Here is a 22,665-nt window from a genome sequence, read left to right as displayed (position 1 = left end):
GTAAGCATCATAACTGCAACACATTAAAAATAGCTTAGCAATTCGATAAATGCCTTTAAAATGCACAGGATTCGCTATAAAAAAAAAAATATACACTATTATAATAAATTACCATATTGAACAAACATAGTATGCACACAAATATGGGTAGCTAATCATGATGTTTCTTGATGGAAATTAAAGTACTGTATGCTAGTGTTACATTTTGATATCACTGTATTGTTTAATCGACAGCATTTTTGTAAAGTTGAATACACAACACGTTAAAATAACTGCAAAAAGACTGGTATAAAAGAAAGTACACATGACGGGTAAGTCTTGCCACGTAATTTACGACGTTTATGCTAAGAAAATATCCAAGTAAACTATACAAACCATTTTCTTTTAAATCTCGGTCATCCTGTGGAAATATTTAGTGTTGTGGGTTTTCTTGTAATGCCTGTAAGATGTGTTTTCCAGACAAAAAGGAGAAATCCGCCCGCTGTTGTAAAAACAACGATTAAGATAAAGTTTCCCCTCAGAATCCGTTGCTTTTTTTTTCTGGCGCGAGACAAGACATAATCAAGACAGCATGAATCTAATCGATAGTTTTCAAAGAGCAGAAAATGTTATAATCTATCACAGATGGCGTGTTATTTCAGATCAATGTGTATTATCCTACTGCTCTTGGCTACCGCAAGACAGCAAAATGATATTAATATAAATAATAATAATAATTAACAAGACTGTCATTGAATAGAAAACAGAATTACTTAACCATTAACATCATTTAAAGCAGAGAAAGTAATTTATTTCGAAGCGCTTAGGGATCAAGGTCCACCCTATTGCGCGGCATTATCATGACATTGCGCGTCCATGCGTGTGAATGCCAAGGTAGGGGTCCTGGAACGGTGTGTTTGAGTTTTTCTGATGTTTTTTCTTTTTCATTTGCTAAACAGATTAAAGTTCAATTACTTGCACAAAAGAGGTGACAATGCAATACTTCCTACAGCGATCAACAGGAGAACGCGCCGAAGGGGGGGCGCGGGAACAGGTGCGATTCATTCATTAACCAATATTTTTAAAAGGTAATGCATTACGTGTAGTCTAGGCTATGTATTGCGATCAAAAATATAATTGCGAGCCTAAAATTGGAATATGCTGGGGGCTTCTTAAATGCAAAAACAATCATCGAGTCAAGTCACCTTTATTTATATACTAGTCTAGCGCTTTACAGTGTCAACAAGAAAACAGACCGTCAATAATACAAGAGGACAATAACAAAGAGTCATTTTTTTCCAGCTCAAGTCGATTTATTGATGATTCAGTAATGTCATGATCATTCAATCCAGCGCTCTTCCAATAGTGTCTGTGCAATCAAGCCAACTAATTAAGCCAACTTTGCATCATTGCTGCACTCCTCAGCATTCATTAAACTACATGCATATCTTTAATTTGAAGTTTAATTTAAAGTTTTTTCCACGCACACTAGCTAGTTATATCCTATTAGGAACAATAAAATGCATGCCTAATATTATTGCTACGCGTTTAAGTATGGTCTTTTACATTAGGCTATACGTAACAGTGATGTTTATGACTATATGTATACAAAAAAAAATCATGCATAAGCAAAATTATCTCTTTAATAAAAAAGCAACTCCGCCTTAGGAAATCACACACTTTTAAGTGCGCAAATTCTTCTTTCTTAGAACACACTTCGCAGTTTGGGCTGACACCAGACCTGCCTCCGATGACATCACCATAGAGCCGCTGCTGATCGCGACGCGCGTTTGAGCGCTGCTGCAGAGCGACGCTGCGCTCATTTATCCGCCGATCCGTCCTCGCGTTCACCGGGCAAATACGGCCAAGACATGGCAGAGAGGAGCCGAGGGAAGCGGAGGAAACAGGCGAACCCGCGGAGAAACCAAGGTTAGTGGTGCGCACCGAGCAGCTGCCTCGAGAAGTTTATTTCTGCGCTCGTTCAATCCGCTAGAAAACTAGAAAAGCACGACGTCGCCAGACGTCAGCACTTCCTAAACTATTATTCCATGAATATTATATTACTTTAGCTGAACGCATTAATTTATTTTTCTTGCTTTGGCTGTCAGCTTAAAAGTTTGCAGAACTTGCGGTCAGCTTTGCATCATTTCTGCAGTCCTCAGCATCACATTTTCATTGAATTTTACAACATTCAGCTGCACTTCGTGTGTTGCACTTCCTCACATCCTCGTGTCTTATAACTGATGGACAGAAAATTGTTTCGATTGGTATTTGTCAAATAAATTATGCTTTCTTTATAGGCTAAATAAAAAAATAATAATAGTTTAAATAAGTAGAACAGTGAGTTAATCTTACTTTAATATTGTAGAATAATATTAAGAAGATTACAGCTGACTTTAAAATTAATGTGACTGGCTATAATTTTTGTTAGTGTTGTTAACTTGAGAAACTTATGCATTATAATAATAAATGCAATTATATCATTTTGTAATCACAGTTCAAATCTACACTCACTGTTTATTTAGGCTTACAGTATTTTTTTCTGAAATTAACTGCAGTTCTGATTGCTGTAAAACATTATCCTTCAAAAAGGGCCAAAATTGCATTTGATAATTAAAACACTTGTTTAATTTAAGTGTGTATTTAAATTTGAGCTCTATTATCTTGTATTTACATTTTAGTAAATTTTAACATCTCAATCATTTAGACTAAATGAACTGAATACCTTTGGTTTTCTTTGAAGAAAAGTTTCTCTGTTGGGCCTAAAAGAGTTCCATCTCAAGCCCTGAGCGTCTTCTCATGGTCTCTAATATTCACTTGTTTTATACGTATACCCCACAAAAGTCACACTCAACAAACTAATTAGTTTCACATTTCACATTTGTTTATAGATTGTGTGTAGATATACCCATGAACGCAAGACAAGCTCAAAGCCGAGACAATCGTTCCCGGCGCTTATGGCATGTTCCAGAGATCTGATACGTTAGTGGTTTAGAAGAAGTGTGAAAGTGCTTTGCTGCACCGTCTGATCTGAGTGATCGTTATCCATGATTGAAGGTGATTTGTTTGACATGCATGTAGGACGGTGTGTATTTGAGTGCATGTATGTGTGATTAGAGAGCTTCCTCTTTTGGATGCGACAAAAGTGTCATTTTTTGTCAACCTCGCACCCGTGTGTGAGGGCCAGAGCTAACGGGCAGAAGCCCTCTGTGTCACCTCTCACACAAACACACTGTGTTAGGACACTTTCTTCCTTAATTCCTCTATTAGCCGCTGATGCGTGAAAGTGACATAAAACGGGACAGTTTGGAGTTGCCTGCTGCTTTTTTATTCCACCCACGGTCAAGATGATAAGTGCAGATAAGTCATTTAAATTTGCTAATTAAAGACAAACTATCTGATCAGTCAGATCCTGCTGTATTTTTTCTCTGCTGCAGCATCACTTTTTTTTCCATGTTTGAGTCTTAACGTGTCTGAATCAGCTGGTTTTTTAATGGATGGGTGAAGTCAGCGACTGGTTGCACTCTTTATTGGCTCCATGGAACTTTTCCATTGTACAAAAGTTTCTTTGTCGTGGAAAAAAAACATTCTTTAGATTATTCAAATGTTCTTTGCGCTAAGAAAAACAGGGTTTTTTTTAGAATCTTTTGGGGAACTAAACATCATTCTTTTATGGGATTGCTGCAGAAAGAAGAGTATAGACTAATCTTACAAGTAATTCATTAGATTTTCTTATAAGACTGTAGAAATTGGAAAAGTTAGATTCAGTAACTACTAGTTGGTCAGACTATTTCTTAAGACACAGACTAGTTTCCTAGTAATCATCCACAGTACCGACTGGCCTCATCTTCAGCATATCTGTAGATTTAGCAGTTCTTTTTTGTCAAATGTTAAATTTGTGAGGTGTGTTTGTGCATCTGTCTTTTCAATCAATGACACTTGCTTTAAAATCTAATGCAATGACATGAACATGTTTGAAGTGTGACGTAAGAGTCCATAGAGGTTTAGGGGTCACTGTAGAAAGACACGATGATGCACTGACAAAAAATGTTGGAAAACATTGAGCAATGACATGCAAAATGTTGTAGGTAATGCAGTCTCCCTCTCTGTTCTTCAACAAAAATAAGTGTTTGTGTGTGTGTGTGTGTGTGTGTGTGTGTGTGTGTGTGTGTGTGTGTGCATATGCAGAACAGATGATTGTGAGGAAAAAACACACAATTGCAACAAACACAGTGAGAGTTCGCTGACGCATTCAGTGCTTGTTTCATGGCTCAACAGCACATTTCTCAACTATTAAGTGTTAAACAGTGCAGATTCAGATTAATGATCATCAGTATGTGCACGTGTGTGTGTGTGTATGTAGTAGAGAGTGGGATAGTCCAGCTAACAGGGAACCTACTCAGAACAAAGTTATAAACAAATGCTCTTGCAGTTACTGTACGTTAATAGAATGTTTGCTCAAATGATCTGCTTTTTAATTGTTCTCAAAGCATTAGCACAAAACAGTTTTCATACATCATTCATGGAATTTTTTTATGAAACTTTTCAGGTGGATGTTCACCTAACATTTTCTAAATGTTACTATTTGTTTCGGAATGTTCAGATCATTCAAAAGCAGCATTCTCAGAATGTTATAAAATGATACAATGTTGTAAAAAAGATACAATGGAATGTTCCCCTAATGTTCACATGATCAAGAAACATTTTTTTATAAACTAAATAAAGTTTTTATAATGTTAGCAAAATGTTCTCAGAGCATGTGTTTGATAGCCGTGCGACTGCATCCGTCCTAAAACATGAAGCGAAACGTTTTCCGTTCTTTGTTTTGTGTTTTGCCGGTGTCACTCAAGAAAGACCGAGCGCTTTCATCTGACCAGCTACAGAAAACGCTTTGCAAAAAGAGCATGAGAGCCACAGATGTTGTTCAGCCTGACAACATCATCCTCAGTAGCGAGAGGAAGGTCTTCTCTACGGAGGAATAGGGATTTAGTGACGTGCTGTGTTATAAAATGAGCCGACTCCAGGGTGGCAGCCGCATCACTCTCGTTTGTCACAACTCCTGCCAAGTTTGTGATTGGATGATATCAGATTTCAGACATCTTAATGCAAGATGTCAGTGTCGCATCTTTGTTATCTGCGATTACGGATGATCTTTGACCTTGGGTTTTGACGTAGTGCTGCAGTTACAGCTCATTTCCTTGCCTATTGTCTCTCTGCGCGTGTTTTCTCTCTCTCTCTCTCCCTTTCTCTCTTATTGCCTCTTTGCGTTTGCTTTTTTCAAGTGCCAATTTATTTAAACTCTTTTCCCTTTTTCTTCATTCGCCTTCATTGATTTCCAAACCCCAGCCTTTGTAGGCAGCTGGGGTCCAGCTGTGTGTCTGCTGTCGTGTGTGTGTGTGTGTGTGTGTGTGTGTGTGTGTCTCTGGCACAGTCTTGTCACAGTGGGCAGAATGCGAGAGAAAAACGACAGACAGAGTGAGAGAGAGAGAGAGAGAGAGAGAGAGACTAAGAAAAAGTCACTTGTCATTTTGGACAACAGAAGAGAACTGGGCAAGAAATCAGAGAGATCTGAGCGAGAGCGAGACAGCGAGGAGTCCAGGCTCCAAGGTTTATTAGTGGCGCTCCCCAAACGAGAGAGCTGAGGCGTCAGACGCAGCAGGAGAGAGAATGAGGAGAAATAAAAGAAAGAAACAGAGATTGGGACAGTTAAAGTGGCGCAGGAGATGTGTGTGTTCCACTGTGAGATCGATGACTAAATCATAACACTGTACAACTGTATATATCACAATATAGTTATTTCTGCTGGGGATGTCATTAAAAATTGCGATCTATTTTAAATTTTTAGTGGCTAAGATGATAAAAGTGTCTCAGAAGATAGTTGACAAAATAAATTAGGACCAAAAGTCATTTTAACACTATTAATGCATACATCACAATATAGTTATTTCTGCTAAAATGTGTTCTATTTTAATCTTTTAGAGATTGGGACAGTAAAAGTGGCTGAGAAGATATGCTTTTTCAATTGTGAGATTGCTGACTAAGTATGTCATTTTAATGCTGTGTAATATCACAATATATTCATTTTATTTTAAAAATGACATTTGTTTTAAAATTTTTGAGACTGAGACTGTGAAAGTGGCTCAGAAGATGTGTTTCACTGCATGATTGCTGACTAAATTAAAATCAAAATATGAGTTATTTTAAGGCTGTATAACTGTACATAGCACAATATAGTTATTTCAGCTGAAAATGTGATTGCATTTATGCATTTAGCAGATGCTGTTATACAAAGCAAACAAAAGCAATTCATCAAAAAGCCAAAAATATTAATATTTAAAAAAAAGCATTCTTTTTTAAAGTCTTATGTTTTGTATGTTATATAAAATATTAAAGTGCACTTAAAGTGAAAATCATTTCATTATATTATATCTTGTTTGGAAGCGAAACATTTATATAATTTTCATATTAATTCTCTGCTGTCTGTTGTTCTGTGTATACCGTTCTCAGAACGATCTCCACATTATGATAAGTTCTAGTAATTTTAATAGAGTGTTCATTCAGAGTCATCTGGCCTTTAATAATGTTCCCAAAACATTTTGTAGCACAAAAACACTATTTCTGAAACTTTTAAGCTGGACGTTTGTCTGACGTTTTTTAAATGTTACAGTTTGTTTCAGAATTATTAGAGAACAATCAAAAGTAACATTCCCATAATGTATGCAAAAGTACAAAATGGAATGTTCACTTAACATTCGTGTAACCAAGAAAAAACATTTTGAACATTCCAAAAACATTCATAAATAACATTTTCATAACTTAATGGCAACGTTAGAACATGTTTTCATTAGCTGAGTATCATCATCAGCTCTGGTCTTAATTAAAGCAGGAAAGCTTGTATTTCTCAGCACAGTTCTCATACATGTGAAACATGTCTCTTGATAAGCGTGTGTAAGCGTGTGCGTGAGAGCCTGCGGTTTACATGCGTTTCCTCGGGTCACGTCTGTGTGTGGCCGCTGCTGTGACTCAGATGTTCAGCTTCGGTCACATTAAGTCCAGCGTCTTACAGAAAACAGAAACACATCAAATTTCCTGCAGCATTAAATTGCTTTGGCATTTGCATTTGGGAATTTTGAGGCAAAAAAAATCACACATTTCAACTCAAAAGACCTCTGATATTGTATGGAGAGCAAATGGAGGCTGTATTACTTTCTATTTTCTATATCTCTTGATGAGTTGTAGGAGAAGTCCATTCAGAGCTCTAAGCGATAATATTTTCCTGTGGGTTTGAAGTTAGATGAGGTGTAGTGAAGTAAACAGTTGATTTGTGCCATGTTTTAACGCAGGATGAAGCGCTGATACTCAGCTAACCGATGCATCCGCAGTGTTGATGTTGTTGTTTGCTTGTCAGAATAGGAATAAACACACACCTATGCATCACCAGCCGCTTTAAATGTTCACACACACACACCCACAGTAAACACAGAAGTGCATACACCCATAGAGAGTTTTGTTTGTGTGCAATGTGTTGTGATGGACTGACGGGGCTGTAAACAGTGTATCTTTGCTGAGTGAAGTCTGTTTGCCTGTTTGCGTCTTGTGGTAGCGAACTGCCATGCTCAATTTACACACACACACACACACACACACACACACACACACACACACACACACACACACACACACACACACAGAGGTCATACATAATGGTTAATTCATGAAATCAATAATTCAAACTCTCATAACCATGAAGTAAAAAACAGTGAATTCAAACTCTCCTAACTGTGAAGGATTCATCAGTGAATGTTCAGCATTTAGTCTTCATAATTTTTTAGACTTGACTTTCAGTCACATCCCGGCCAGATACTTTAAAATTAAGTACTCATTTAATTAAAGGACGGCGTTTAATAGGCCGTCCTGCTGCGCTCGTAAAGCAGCTCCATGTTCATTACAGAACGGTGCAATTCAAATATTAATCTGACACCCGTCAGCAAACATACATGCATCATTATGAACAGAAATCATAATTGTAATCATAAATGCAACTAGTGATATCATGCAATTGTCAAGATCATGCTAGTTGTCAAGTGCAGGGGTTTTAACAAGAACTTAAATATTAACAAATAAAATTCAACTAAATAATAAATTGATTAGAATGAATGTACATTGCTTGAATTAATTACATAAATATAAACAAATAGTAAATACACTTTATTTATAAATTGAACAAACGAAAAAATACATTTAATAAATAATGGAAACTTAACATTTTCTAAATAATATTTTAAACATTTCTAATATTGTTGTAATAATATCCGTGGCATCTAAAACACTGAAAACACCTGGTCAGGTGTGTGACATATGCAGAAAACAGCATAAAATTAACAGTTAACTGTAATTTTGCTTTAGACTAACTTGCATGAATGAATCGATCACGATAAGACTGCTTCAAGCTCAGCTCAGTATCACATAAAGACCTTGAGCTTTGAGACTGAAGGAGCGAGAAAGACTCCCTAAACCCTGTAGCCAACAGGTACAAATCAAAAAACAAAAAAACAAAAAAAAAAAAAACACACACACAAACACACTCCTCTGAGGCTTTATCTGTGAGGATCTATCACAAAATCAAAATTTCATATGAAGTCAATCATATTTATTATATCCATATAATTATGTATATTATATCTTTTATATGTTTCAAAGCAGCTTTACAGCAAATAATGATGTCAATGTTTATAATATATTTCTATCTTCATGCATTATAGTTGCATTTAGCAGAATAGAGCTGGATGACAATATCGTTACATTTTGCGTTGATATAAATAAACAGTTAGTCATTGCAACAGTTAATGCTCACACAAACCCGAGTGACAGAAAAACAAAGCAAAACATGATTCCTGAACCTTTACAGCAGTGAACCCTAGCTCTTCTACAGGTTTCACTGTATTAACAAGGACATTTCTGACTGGTGAGGACATTTGAAGTAAAGCGGAACAGGTCGAACCATTGAGCCAACACTTTCAACTGGAAAGTCTGGTTATTAGAAGAGAATTCGAGCAGATCGCTGTTGCAATTTCTCCTGCACACCTCACACTTCTCCAGCTCTGTGGTCAGGAGCGAGTGTGTGTGGTGTGATAATGGAGATGCTCAGATTTGATAAGTCCAGGGATCTGACGGCAGGAAGTTGAGTTATGAGAAAGGAAGTCAGCGATGAATCCGATTACATCACAGAGCAGCTCTGCAACATCAAACACACGGATGATCAGACATGAACTCAATGCAGCTTGCTTTGAATTACAAGTCAGGAGGAACAGAACTAGTCACAAATGAGTTGCACAGTAAGACTGTGGATATCTAATGAGAAAAGTTCATAAGGAGATCTCTGACTACTTGAATCTTTGATATCCCAGATAACAGGGAACGATTTCTCAGAAAGAAACATTCTTCTTGTAACATTAATAGAACATTCGTTCAGTTTCAAAGACATTATTTATTCAATGCTCATGGAATGAGTTCTAAACTTGTTTCAGAACATTCCGAAAACGTTTAAAAGTAGCGTCCCAATAATGTTTGCAAATGGAATGTTCACAGAACTTTGAACATTCAGAAACAACGTTTTCATAACACATTTCTGATCGGATTTCTGTTCGTTGGGATGTGAGATTCCTGGGCGTATCTCACAGAAGAAACATCTCAAGTTTAGGAGAAACAATTGAGATTCTGTGATTTGTCTTTCCAGCGGGTTTGAGCGCGGATCGGATTGGAAAAGCACTTAGAGAGACGAAACTGGGCCTTCCTTAAAACACATAAATGTCTGTGGTTGATGGCAGAGCGTCGACGAGAGCGGAAATATGATTGATTATGAAGTTATTTGGCACTGATTTAATGTATATGAGCAGTGATGCGTCACTGAGGTGTGAATATCTGTGTAACACACACACACACACACACACACACACACACACACACATGTGATTGGATGCGACTGCAGGGGAAAGAGGCTCCTGCGCTCCGTTCGGTCCTCTCTGACGCCACACACAGCTCCCTTCCCCCCCGAAACCACATCACACACACATCAAACACACACGGCCCACGAGCCCTTCTGCTTTGACTTACAGTAACACACACACACACAGTCCTCCAGTGATACACATCAAAGATTCTCTTAAAAACCCTGTTTGCCTTTTTAAACTTCCCATTTTTTCCAACCCACTCAATTTCATTTTATTTAGTTCTTTTTTCCCACTTTTCTTTCTCTCTTTTTTGGCGAGAGGATCAGCAATCACACACACACACACACACACACACACACAGACACACACACACACACACACACACACACACACACACACACACACACACAGTTCCTTTAGTTTTAGTTTTTTTGCCATCTCTGCACTTTCAGGGACTTTAATAAGAGTGTTTTTTAAGACTTTACTTTAGATTCTCATTAACACGCAAATGAAATCAAATCAAATCAATGTGGACTGTAATACACACACACACACACACACACACACACACATTTACAGTTTATCTAGCTGTGTATATATATACTGTGTGTGTGTGTGTATATATATATATATGTATATATATATATATATATATATATATATAATGTAATTTTTAAAAAAATATTATTACAATTTAAAGTATCTTTTGTCTGCATGAATCTCTGTTAAACTGTAATTTATTTCTGTGATGCGCAGCTGTATTTTCAGCATCATTACTCCAGTCTTCAGTGTCACATGATCTTCAGAAATCATTCTAATATGATGATTTGCTGCTCAATGAATAGGAAGTTCAAAAGAACAGCATTTTTTTGAAATAGAAATCTTTCAGAACATTATAAATGACTTTACTGTCAATTTTGGTCAATTTAATGCGTCCTTGAAGAATAAAAGTATTAATTTATTTAAAAAAAAAATTACTGACCTACTTAAAGTTTTGAATAGCAGTGTATACATCCATACAATGTTTTTTTCATATATTACTCGTTCTAATTATTTGCTTATTTTTTGTAGTTTTCCTTCTGAGTTCAGTCCTTTGCAGGATGGTATGAATTTAATTCAGTTTTGCTTAATTAAAAACACTTCTGTGTGCTGTAGAATCTGCTCTGACCTCTTACAGATCCAAACATTTCCACAAGGTGGCGCTGAGTCGATGCTGAACACGAGGAACACAGAAACCTGCCCTGCAAAGATCACACACACGCTGTTCTTCTTCTTCTCAGTGTGAGTGGTTTGGGCTCCTCGCATTAAACAACACAAGCTGCGAGATTGCGGATTCTTTAACGACTCGAGGTAGAAATGCTTTCTGAGTTCGTAAAAGCCGGCGCAGGATAGCGGGCATATTTGTGAAACCCCAACACTAATTTCTCAGTGAATGTCACAACTGATGTGCAGCTAACCGACTCTCACATTATCCAGCTCAAAGAGGAGCTTTATTTAGCCCCCACCCCACCATTAAAACTTCAAAACAGCCCTCTCACGCCGGGCCCTGAGAATGTTTTTTAATATCCACCGACCGCTATTGTGCGGTCTGCACGAATGTACAAAATAAAGAGCCACATCAGAAAGCCTGGAAGATGTTGCAAACATTTTCTTGCGTCGAGAGATGGGGAAAAAAAAGACCAGGAAAACAAATTTGGAGGGGGAGCAAAGGTATTTATAGTGCGGTGTGAGAGCGAGAGAGATTTGAGACAAGACAGTAATGACGAGGGATTGGTTTGATTCAGAATGTGGTGTGTGTTTGCCATCATAGACTCGCTGCGACATTCCTGGACTGAGACACACACACACACACATGCAACACAGATGCATGGACATGCACGCAAAAAAAAGTGCATGCACACAGATACACAGCGTCGAACCTTTCTGCAGCATGATTGCAAGAAAATGCATGAACGAGTTCTCTTTGAAATTGCATTTGTTTCTCTTAGAAGCATTGAAATTAAATGCACTCTCAAACTGTATGCAATCAAAGATCAGAGATCTTGAAATTAACTTATGCATGTCAAAAATTGACTCTGGATGATGACAAAGCAACATCTGAGCAATAAACTGGAGAGGCCTACATGCATTTGACTGATAAACACTCTGAGGATTTGTGAGACACTTAAACGCTCATGAACCACATTTCATGACAAATAAAAAACGTGGGATGACTGAGGTGATATTCTCAATGCACATACACAGAGTTGATCACAGAAACCACAAAAAACACTCGCCAAATGCAAGAATAAAATTGCCTTTGGCATGCAAATAAAATAGTCGGCTCGTCATCTTTTTATAAATTGCAGTGTAAAATACATGGTTTAAATTACAACGTAAGAGCGATAGTATGATCTGCACGGAGGTCATTAAACGATGTGAGCTAATCAAATCAAAATCAAAGACACAAGCGGTTACTAAAGAAAGCATCTGTCTTAAATCACACATCTTCTTACTATTTTTACCTCATAATGTAGCTTCAGATCATCTACAGAGCCAAAAGTTTGATTTTCTTTCATTTTGGAACTGTGACGACACATTCTTGACTTTGAGCCACCAAAACAATAAACACCGGACTCATTGTAATTTTGTTTTGCTGGCATTGAGTTGCAATGAACGGAAGTAACAGAACTTTAATTCTGTACTGTGATGTACATCAGAGATCAAATAGAATCTGGTTTTGTGCATCAGTGTGAGATGTGAGTCGATTGTAAGAAAGATGCAGCATTTAAGTGAACAAAAAGACTGGAGAAGTCATGCTTATGTCCCCAGAGAAAAGATCCAGAGATATTTTGATTAAAAATTACAGGCCAGTTAAAAAAAGAGAGAGAAACATGGAACAAACAAACAGAATATGATCAATAAACATGCATTTACAAAATGGATAGGATTAAATTTACTTTCACGCTGACTTTTTTGGCATTATAATCTAGTGCTGTCAAGCGATTAATCACATCCACAATAAAAGTTTTATTTACATAATATATTTGTGTGTACTGTGTATATTTATTATATATATATATATACTGTATATACACACAAATGCACATATATATTTCAGAAAATATATTTTTATATATTAAATGTATTTATTTATTTATATAAATATGGACATGTAAATATACATGTAAATATTTTCAAAATATATATACTGTATGTGTGTGTATTTATATATACATAATAAATATACACAGAACACACATATAATATGCAAACAAAATCTTTTATTTTGGATGTGATTAATCACGATTAATAATTAATAATTATAATAATATAATTATATACAATGTTTTTGTCATTATAATTATAATCAACATAATATTACTTTATTAATATATGGAAATTATATATATATATATATATATATAAAACTATATAAATATATAAAAACATAACTATATAAAAATTATTATAAATTAAAAAAGGTATTATAAATTAATCATAATTAATTATTAATTTATATTAATAAAATAATTATTATAGTAATTATTATAACTAAATATATATATATATATATATATATAATATTTTTTGGTTATATTATATTATATATATATATATGTGTGTGTGTGTGTGTGTGTGTGTGTGTGTGTATGTGTGTGTAAAGTAATGCAAAAATTAATTAAGAAATGCTTTCATGCTGTATGTACACACATCCATAAACTATAGCTTGTGATGATAAAATCTGCTGATATTATTTCCGTTTTCACACACAGCCCTAACGAGCCAGGTTAGGTCAGCTCAAACCAGTTCATGCTTCTGCTAAGTTTGAATGGTTTCTGTTGCAGAAAAATCAACACAGAGAGGCCATCTGATAGCAGAGATCTGTGTAGCACTCTGTCATGCATCACAGCGCCGCGCCGCGTAAACGTTTGTCATCGTGCTTTCTGCCAGATTTCAGCGCAGGGAATTTCCGCTGCTGTCGTTTGAATATCTCACACTATCTGAGTCAGGGGTCCCACGTCTCTCCCTTTCTGTTTCTCTACTCCTTTCATCTGCATGCAGACACTTTCCTCACAGCACGTTTTCTCCTCAGGTGGTTTTTTTTTTGTTGTTGTTTGCTAAATCACACCTCTGCAGTCTGGCGTTCTCTGCGCTCGGCTGGACGTCGCGGAGCTGAAGGTGCTCTTCCCGCCGCATTTACCATAAAACCCTAAAGCTTCTGATTCAGCGGGGCCAACCCCGATGGAGAGCGTTTTGCATTCTCAGAGCGACACACAGTCATGCACTCACTAAAACAACAGCTTCATCAGTACAGATGAGAACACCGATCAGGAATCAGGAAACTATTTTCGGAAACGGATCGGATAGCCTGTTATGTACTTCACTTATGTCTGTTTAGGGTGCTTCTTTAGTTCACTAAAGTAGACGCTTTTACTGTAATCGATCTGATCATGCATAACAAATGATGCGCTTAATCACCAGAAAATGAATATGCTGTCCTCATTTACTCATCCTCAAGATGTTCCGATAGATATTTTTAAAAATGTCTTGGTTTTTTTTTGTACGTACAGCGAAACTCAGTGGGGTTTGCATTAGAATATCTTCTTCTGTTCTGAAAAAAGAAAAAAAACAGAACAGACATGAGAGTGAGTGAGTGATTTCTCTGTTTACTATTACTATTTAAGACATTTGTCGGGTTTTAAATGCTAAAAATATCTGTTTTTACTACTATTTAATTGCTACAATATCAAACACCAAATAGCCTTGTGGATTGTAGATCACAAAGCTCGCAACACCAGGGTCATGGGTTCGATTCTTAGGGAAACATGAACTGATAAAATATAGACGTGTGCTTTGAATGCAATGCAAGTCACTTTAGATAAAAGCATTTCGCAAATGCATAAATGTAAATATCATGTCATTTACTGTAAAGAAAAATACAGGAACACATTTTTAAAAAAAAGACATTTGTTGGGTTTTAACTACTAAAACACTAGAAGACAGTCAGTGTGGTTAGTTAGTGGTTAGTTAGTGGATGCTGCTGCTAGTTAATATGACTGTCTACACTGTTCACCTGTGAGCATTCACTAAAACACCTGATTCAAACACTTTGAGACGCGAACATGAAGAAGAACAGTGCGGTTAGTGAAGAGAAAACATCCTTCAGCACAGATCTGATGAATCACATTCACACATTTAGAAGTGATCAGATACTTTTGGGCATTTAATTGTGTTTGGTATTTGTTTGTGTGGCTTTAACTAGCCATGCAATGTCTATAATTACTGATGAGGAGAAAGAAAGCGCTCCATTTGAACAGACGGATGCATAAACAAACTATCACTAAACTTTAACTTTATTGCTTTTACTGAATTATCAACTTGGCTTCAGATGTTTCTCCTAAAACCCCAAGGTGAAATCAAAGCACGAATGAATCAGTTGACCTCCAGTGATAGCACTAATTGAGATCTGAAGTGTTGTTTCTGGGCGAGATCTCTTCTGAAGCCCTCGTGGAGACACGTGAGGTTTCTGGGTGTTGTTCTGAGACTCGTTTGCACTCCGTTAATCTCGCTGCTGTCTCAGAGGAGCATCTGAGATAAAGAGATGTCATTAGTGATTTGTCGTTCTTCTTACGGGTTCCCAGAATGCATCAGACCTGGAACCGATACTACGTCTGGAACACAAACACGTTTGATGAAGCCGCTGTGAAAGAGCTTCCCACACACTCTGAAAACCCTGTAAATATCTCAGTCACAAGCAAATATCATTTAAATATCGTCTAAACTTTTTTCCGTCCTAATGAAACACCCTTTACATAACAAATGATCTGCTTTTTACATCAGTTTAGCTCTATACTCTTCCTTAAGATGATTCGTGATGTTACATATTCATACATTCTTACATTTGTTCACTTGCTTTATTAATTTCATTAATGGCATTCATCATCACATAAACAGATACACATCTGTGATGCAGAGCCCTGTTATACTGCATTTCTGTGTAATATTTATGGTTTCTATAGCGTGGCATTATTATGATGGTATTAAGAGGTGGATTAATTCATGAAGGCCTAGGAGTGAAATGCATGGACCGCAACTGACTAGATTTTTCTTTTATGCCAAAAATCATTAGGATATTAAGTAAAGATTATGTTCCATAGAGATATTTTGTAAATTTCCTACCGTAAATATATCAAAAACTTAATGTTTGATTAGTAATATGCATTGCTAAGAACTTCATTTTGAACAACTTTAAAGATGATTTTCTCAGTATTTAGATTTTTTTGCACCCTCAGATTGTGTGTGTGTGTGTGTGTGTGTGTGTGTGTGTGTGTGTGTGTGTGAAATGTATATGAATATAATATCAATGCATCAAAATATAATAATCGCAATTTATCATTAAATCAATATAATTAAATAATTAGAATGATATATATATATACACTGTATATAATCAAATGACAATCAATATGTTATAATCAGTGTAAATATAGTGAATGCAATGTATATTATACATGTATATAAAATGAAAAAATCTAAATAATTAGATGCCATAATCAGTATAATATTAAAACCAGTATAATTATTTAATTAATTAATTAAGTGTGATGCAAATACAGTTTCATGACCAGTTTAAATTTAACCCGTACATTGTGTGTGCTGCTTTTCCTCCTGGTTCACTGATGCAGTACTTCAGTGAAGCACAGCGGCTCTTGATTCAGTCTCATCAGAGGCTCTGTGAGAAGCTGATGCTGAGGAAGCGCTCTCTTATCAGAGCCCATCAGAGCACGTGTGAGATGACTGACCTCCCGCGTGGCCTGTGAGAATCACACGGGCCCGTGCCAACAGCGTTCTGTCCAGGGTTGACCCCTGCGAGTGACGTCTGTGTAGTGTGAGGTATATACGCTGGAGAGCCGTGGGAGGTGTTGAAGCTGTGATGTGGTGCGTCTCTGACTCATTGTCTGAGTGTGAAAATAGCAGAGTCAGATAATTCTCGCCGTCTTGTTGAACTTCTTCGAGACTTGTTGGATGTTTGCTCAAAGGATACTAATCACGGATCGCAGCACACGTGACCTCGCCGAAGGTAAGATTGAGTGTGGTTTTGCTTTTTCGCAGATTGTGACCTTTAGTATTGTCTCTTGTTGCTCATCACTATATTTGCAGCTTGACCTTTTAAACTAGCAGTGTGTTCTAGTAAGTCAACATGACACATCATGCTGCTTCCTTCGTTTTGTATTTGAAGGCGCTCTTTCTTACTCATAATTCAAGGTTTAATGCATTTTTTAGGTCAGATAGTGGGGTAAATGAGGGTAGAATGATTAATAGTGTGCATTTTGTGTTTGCAAGGAACGAAAGTTTTGAAACACCTCCATCCACCATGACACAACACCACGACTCCTACTGCTGCTCAACTCCAATTCCCGTTTGATGCTTTTACCTCATTGTAACCACAATTTACCACATGCTTTTTAAAAGGAAAAGTAAGCGTTTGAAGTTTGCATACTCGACTCTTTCCTGAGACGATCGAAACACTCAGATTAGAATATGTGCATCAGGTTTTTCCAGCTGAAGATGCAGAATATGTGCTTGGCGGCCAATATTCGTTTCTTTAACTTCATTGAAATCTTTAGAACGTGGATCAGATTTTTTTTTTACAGATTTTTATAAATGCAGGAATTCGTGTTTTAGACAATTATGCCTTTCAGTAAAACAAGATGAGAAAGGGAAATAATAATTAGAACAAAAAACTAAAAAAGCAAAGGCCAGGCTAACATTAGTGTGTTTTTAAAGGCAAAGAGAAATAAATAAATAAATTTAAAAAAAGTCAAATTTCAAAATTCCAACCTTTAAACCTGTTTTAAATATTTTATTAGAATTATTTTGTCACAGTTCGGTGCATAATTTCCGTGCTGTGTGGCATTAAAGCATCATCTGATGTGTGTTTTACTGACTCTCTCTCGATCTGCGGCCCCCTGCGTCCCTACAGAGATTAATAATTATTTTGTCACACTTCGGTGCAGAATTTCCATGCTGGAACACAAAAGCATGACAGTTTGGACTCCTTCTTTAATATTTACATTTTTAAAATAATGGTAAAGTAATGAAAACTCCAAAGTAACTCAAATAGAGATGATGTAGTGATGAAAACGGTAGCAAAATAAATTTTTGTAGATCTCAGCTCTGACCTCTCTGGACAGGTGCATTATGGGATGCTTTTAAAAACTAGCAATGGAGTTGCTTTTCCTTCACTTTACATGACAACGTATTTCATACTTGTAAAATGTTTTAGTTAATGTCTCTCTTGGCTTGCTTCCTTTAGGTTAGTAAATAACATTTTGTATTTATATATAACAGTGTGTGTGTGTGAGTGTGTGTGTGTGTGTGTGTGTGTGTGTTTAGAGAGAAAGAAAAAAACAAATATATGTACTATATATATTACAGACACACAAATGTAATACCATAATTACGGACACATTTTTTTTTTCTATATATATAAATACAACGTAAATACATACACAAATGTAATACAATATAAAAAAATAAAATAAATTATAGCTAGATAGATAGAAATATTACACACACACACACACAAAACATATCTACTACACAAATTTAACCAGAAGATAAATTAAACTGTTCGGTGTTAAGATAAATTAAAAAACTTTTCGAGTTTTTAACCAAGATCGCCCCTGTTAAGATCATGAGAAACAGACCTTTCAGACCTTGGCGGTGTAGATAGGTAAATAGATAGATAGCACTCATATAAATGTGTTTCTCGATGTGAAATGAAAGCTTTAACACTGTGCTGATGAGTTTGATCGCCCCTGTTCTGCACACTCATAACTGGAAAGACCCTGTTCAATATGTGCATTTTGTGTGTGTGTGTGTGTGAGTGTGTGTGTGTGTGTGTGTGTGTGAGTGTGCAGTGAACCTGTGGGAACAGCACGTGTTTGACATATACATTAAGCAGAGGATAATTGACCAACAAGTTGATCATCAACACACACACACAAAAAACACACACACACACACACACACTCCTGTATGCGTCAACGCTGCATTGTTTGTTCCATTACAGTCGAACGCAACTTGGTTTTTGTTTGATAAAAAACAACAGTTTAGCTACGTGGTGAACTGAAACTAGTACACAACTGTAGCTTCCTGCCCTGCTGTACCAACTGATTAGAGACACTAATAAACTCACAGACTTCAGCGTAAGAAAGATGAAAGATCGCCCGCAACGCCATCCTGCACGCTACTTTAATACCACTCTTATTTTTACACTCGAGTGGAGTGCCAACACTTATTTAATATGTTGCATGGTTGTCTTTTAGGTTCAAACACCAAACATGAAAATAAACTAACAAATGAATTATAATTACAATAAAAAGAAACAAAATTAGTGGTGCAACAAAAAACTTACAAATGAAGGATGATTATGATAAAAAGCAACAATATTAGTGGTGCAACAAAACCAAAAATGGTGCAAATCAGCATTATTTCATGCATTTTTACCTTCGTGAAAGCCTGTGAACACAGTTGCATCTCAAAAACAATGATTCTGTGATGCATTTATTTTGTTACTGCTAATGAAAATGATCATTTTAAATCTGTTTAGAGATTGTAAACATTGTAGCAGTGATCTGATACTGAAAATATTTAATTAATGCCAGTGTTATTTTTACAATGGAGTGCACTTAAAAGTTCAGCTCTTAATAATGTATTAATCAAGCACAAACATAAAGCAACTTAGAAATGACGGAAAATATTAATGATAAATAGCAACAGTCTTAATGGTGCAACAAAACCAGAATAGTACACAAATCAGCAATAAAACGGGAAACAAATATTAATTGATAAAAACGCCCCTTCAGCAACAGCCTCTTTTGAGTGGTGCAACAAAACGGCTCAAACCAGAATTTAGTACACAAAGCGCTGCAGGCAATCAACAAAACCAGCAAATATGCCACGAGTAATCCATGGTAAGACACGGTTGTGGTTGAACTGGGCTTACTGTTCACATTAAAAAACGACTCTAACATGATAAAGCAAAGCTTCTGAGATTCTGTAGAGCATTTTGTGGGTGAGGGATGCACAAGAGGTGAATTTTGACGGCTCACACAGCTGTTCTCGCATTTATTATCTGTTGATTAAATCTGTTTATATGGATTATACAAAAAAAAAAAACCATAGGTCAAGACGAATAGGATGATAAGCTGATAAAAAAATGTTAGGACGCATTTTAAACAAGGACTGTGCCCTCCCTGGGAGCGTGTTGGACTGCTAAATGCACATCCAACCCTCTAACTCAGTACCACTGTATCATTGCTCATTGGATGAGCTATCACTTGTTGCGCCCCTCAGACGCTCTGCACAATCAGCCTTCAGATTTGAGGGACGGCACAAGAGGCTGATTAAGACGGCCGTTTTATGCGGCCCCACACATGCCGTAAGCACCGCTCTCAAGCGGCGTCTTACGTGGCCTGAAGTTAAATTTGTTGGAAATTAATTCCTGCCGAGGCTACGCTTCAAAGGATTATACACACGAAATGCAGGACCAAAGGAAATCGTGCTGTCTCTGACGGGGTAACTAGGGAGAACTGTATAAAGTACACCCCTCGTCTACGATGGAAGTCAGGGTCTTGGTGGAGCAGCCGCTATTTTTGTCTAAAAAAAAAAAAAAAAAAAAAGTGGCAATTTACGCTTGTATTGAATTTGCACTCGGGGTGATGGATAAGAAAGATATCACGAATGTTAAACACGGTTAAATTGTCATATTCTTGACGTATTAAAACAACACGTCACGTCAGGCCAAGTGAACTCTGAAACAAATAAGTTCTCTCACATTCTCACGTATTAAAACAACACGTCACGTCAGGCCAAGTGAACTCTGAAACAAAGAAGTTCGCTCGCAGTCTAAATAAAACTATCTGCCATCCTAACAGCTTTCAGGCCTTGGTTTTCTCATGTGCTCTTCACCCAAAAATACTGCACACCCCAACTCCCATTTGGGAAAATTATAATGCCGTGAGTCTGCGGCTGCCAATCCATTCAAGTGTATTTATAAATGTATAAAAGCCAGCTGATGTAAATCACAGCCTGTTCTCTGTTTAATCAAGTTCATGTTGCACATTTGTGACTTTTTACAAGGTTTAAGCGATTAGGCCGAATAAAAATTCAAAGATTAAACACACATCTGTGTGTGTGTGTGTGTGTGTGTGTGTGTGCATGAGGATTTATTTCTAATGCTACAGGAATCATTTTAAAAGCCTTTGCATTCATTGCATTTATGACATGCATTTTAATTTTCACTTGCTTGCTTAAAAACTGTTGCACATGTGCACTTATACTTTTAGAGAACCTCACACTTGTCATGACTTTTTTATCTATTCCGGGTTTTTTTTTTTCTAGTTTTTTTTTTTTCACAAGATCTTTATCTTAACCCTTTGGCTGGCATCTATGGTTAAAACTGTTAGTCAGCTTATATTAAATTCCTGCAAGTTTTTTTAATGTTGTGGTGGGATCATGTTGCATGATGCATACTTAGTATGCAGTATTCAGCAGTATGCTAGGATTACATGAACAAAGTGAACTAAAGTGGCATTAAAACAATGTTTAAAAACTATGTTTTTCATGTTGCAAAAATTAAAAATGAAAAAAAATAAAAAAATAAAATCAATAATGACATAAATGTGTGAATGCCATTAATTAGAATCCATTTCCGAGCTATTTTTGCAGTGCATTTTTTTATTTTAATTCCACAGAATTAGAGCAGAGGTAATAACATAATATTTCCAAATTAATAAATTAAAATATTAATTGATAAGTACTCTTGAAACACTTATGTGTGTCATTAATTAGATCAAGTGTGATCAATTTCCAAGCCTTTTTTGCATTGCAAATTTTTTATTTATTGTAAAAATCAATGCTTATACATTAGACAGAATTAGATATTGAGCGAGGATGATACAATATTATTTCCAAATTAATAAATGATCATATATGTTGATAAAAATACACTCTGAGACATTTTTGTGATGCATTTTTTATTTTTAAACTTTCACATTAGACAGAATTAGATACTGAGCAAAGAAAATAAAATCTGTGAAGTCATTTATTAGATCACGGGTGATACGTTTCTGAGATATTTTTGCAATGCATTTTTAATTTGTATTATTTATTGTGACGTCAGTGTTAATGCTGTGCTTTCTCAGGTGAGCCGGAGCGCTGTCTGGGCTCTGAGGGCGAGGATGAGGGCAGCGTCTGGGGGATGGAGGTTCTGGACAGCAGAGATGCTCAGGATAAAGTCAGTCTGACGCCCAGCGAGGGCACGGAGCCCGGCAGTCCCGTCCCGTGTGCGGAGAGCTGGGCCGACACCGAAACCAGGCCGCTGAAAATCCCAGCCGCAGACCCTGAACACTGTAAGTCTCTCCAACAGGCACTTCATGCAAAACAACTCCAAAATAAAGACTCCAATTAAAACCAAAAACAGGGTTTTACAGGAGAATCCTTTCAAGAACTTTTTATACTCAGAATAAAAGATCTGAAGGACCTATAATGCAACAGTTTTAACAAAGAAGCTGTATGAAGTACACTATACAGTGTACTTTATACATGCAGTCACTATTGTAGTATGCTACATTGCTGTCACATGACCTCAACATAAATGAGCATCCAGCCATCATTATTTTATATACTACATTATTATATGTGCTACTCGTACATGTTGAAGTCATGTGACTACAATGTAGCATAC

The 22,665-nt window shown here is 36.5% G+C and overlaps 1 protein-coding gene across 2 annotated transcripts in view; it reads left to right on the top strand.

The window, feature by feature from the left end:
- Positions 1-1,685: 1,685 nt before the first annotated feature.
- LOC109055042 (zinc finger E-box-binding homeobox 1-like) overlaps positions 1,686-22,665 on the top strand; it is a 35,568-nt gene continuing 14,588 nt past the window's right edge. The window contains exons 1-2 of one of the 2 annotated variants that reach the window (XM_042726705.1): positions 1,686-1,908; positions 22,124-22,330. In XM_042726705.1, coding sequence (XP_042582639.1) covers positions 1,851-1,908; positions 22,124-22,330 — 265 coding nt within the window. In that variant the 5' untranslated portion in view covers positions 1,686-1,850. Of the gene's footprint in view, positions 1,909-16,475; positions 16,993-22,123; positions 22,331-22,665 lie in introns of those variants that run through there. The other variant, XM_042726706.1, reaches the window with a different exon arrangement.

The sequence above is a fragment of the Cyprinus carpio genome, chromosome B6 (assembly GCF_018340385.1).
Source record: "Cyprinus carpio isolate SPL01 chromosome B6, ASM1834038v1, whole genome shotgun sequence".
Lineage (NCBI taxonomy): Eukaryota > Metazoa > Chordata > Actinopteri > Cypriniformes > Cyprinidae > Cyprinus > Cyprinus carpio.
Note: the sequence above shows the minus strand (reverse complement) of the source record. Positions and strands in the feature narration are given on the sequence as shown.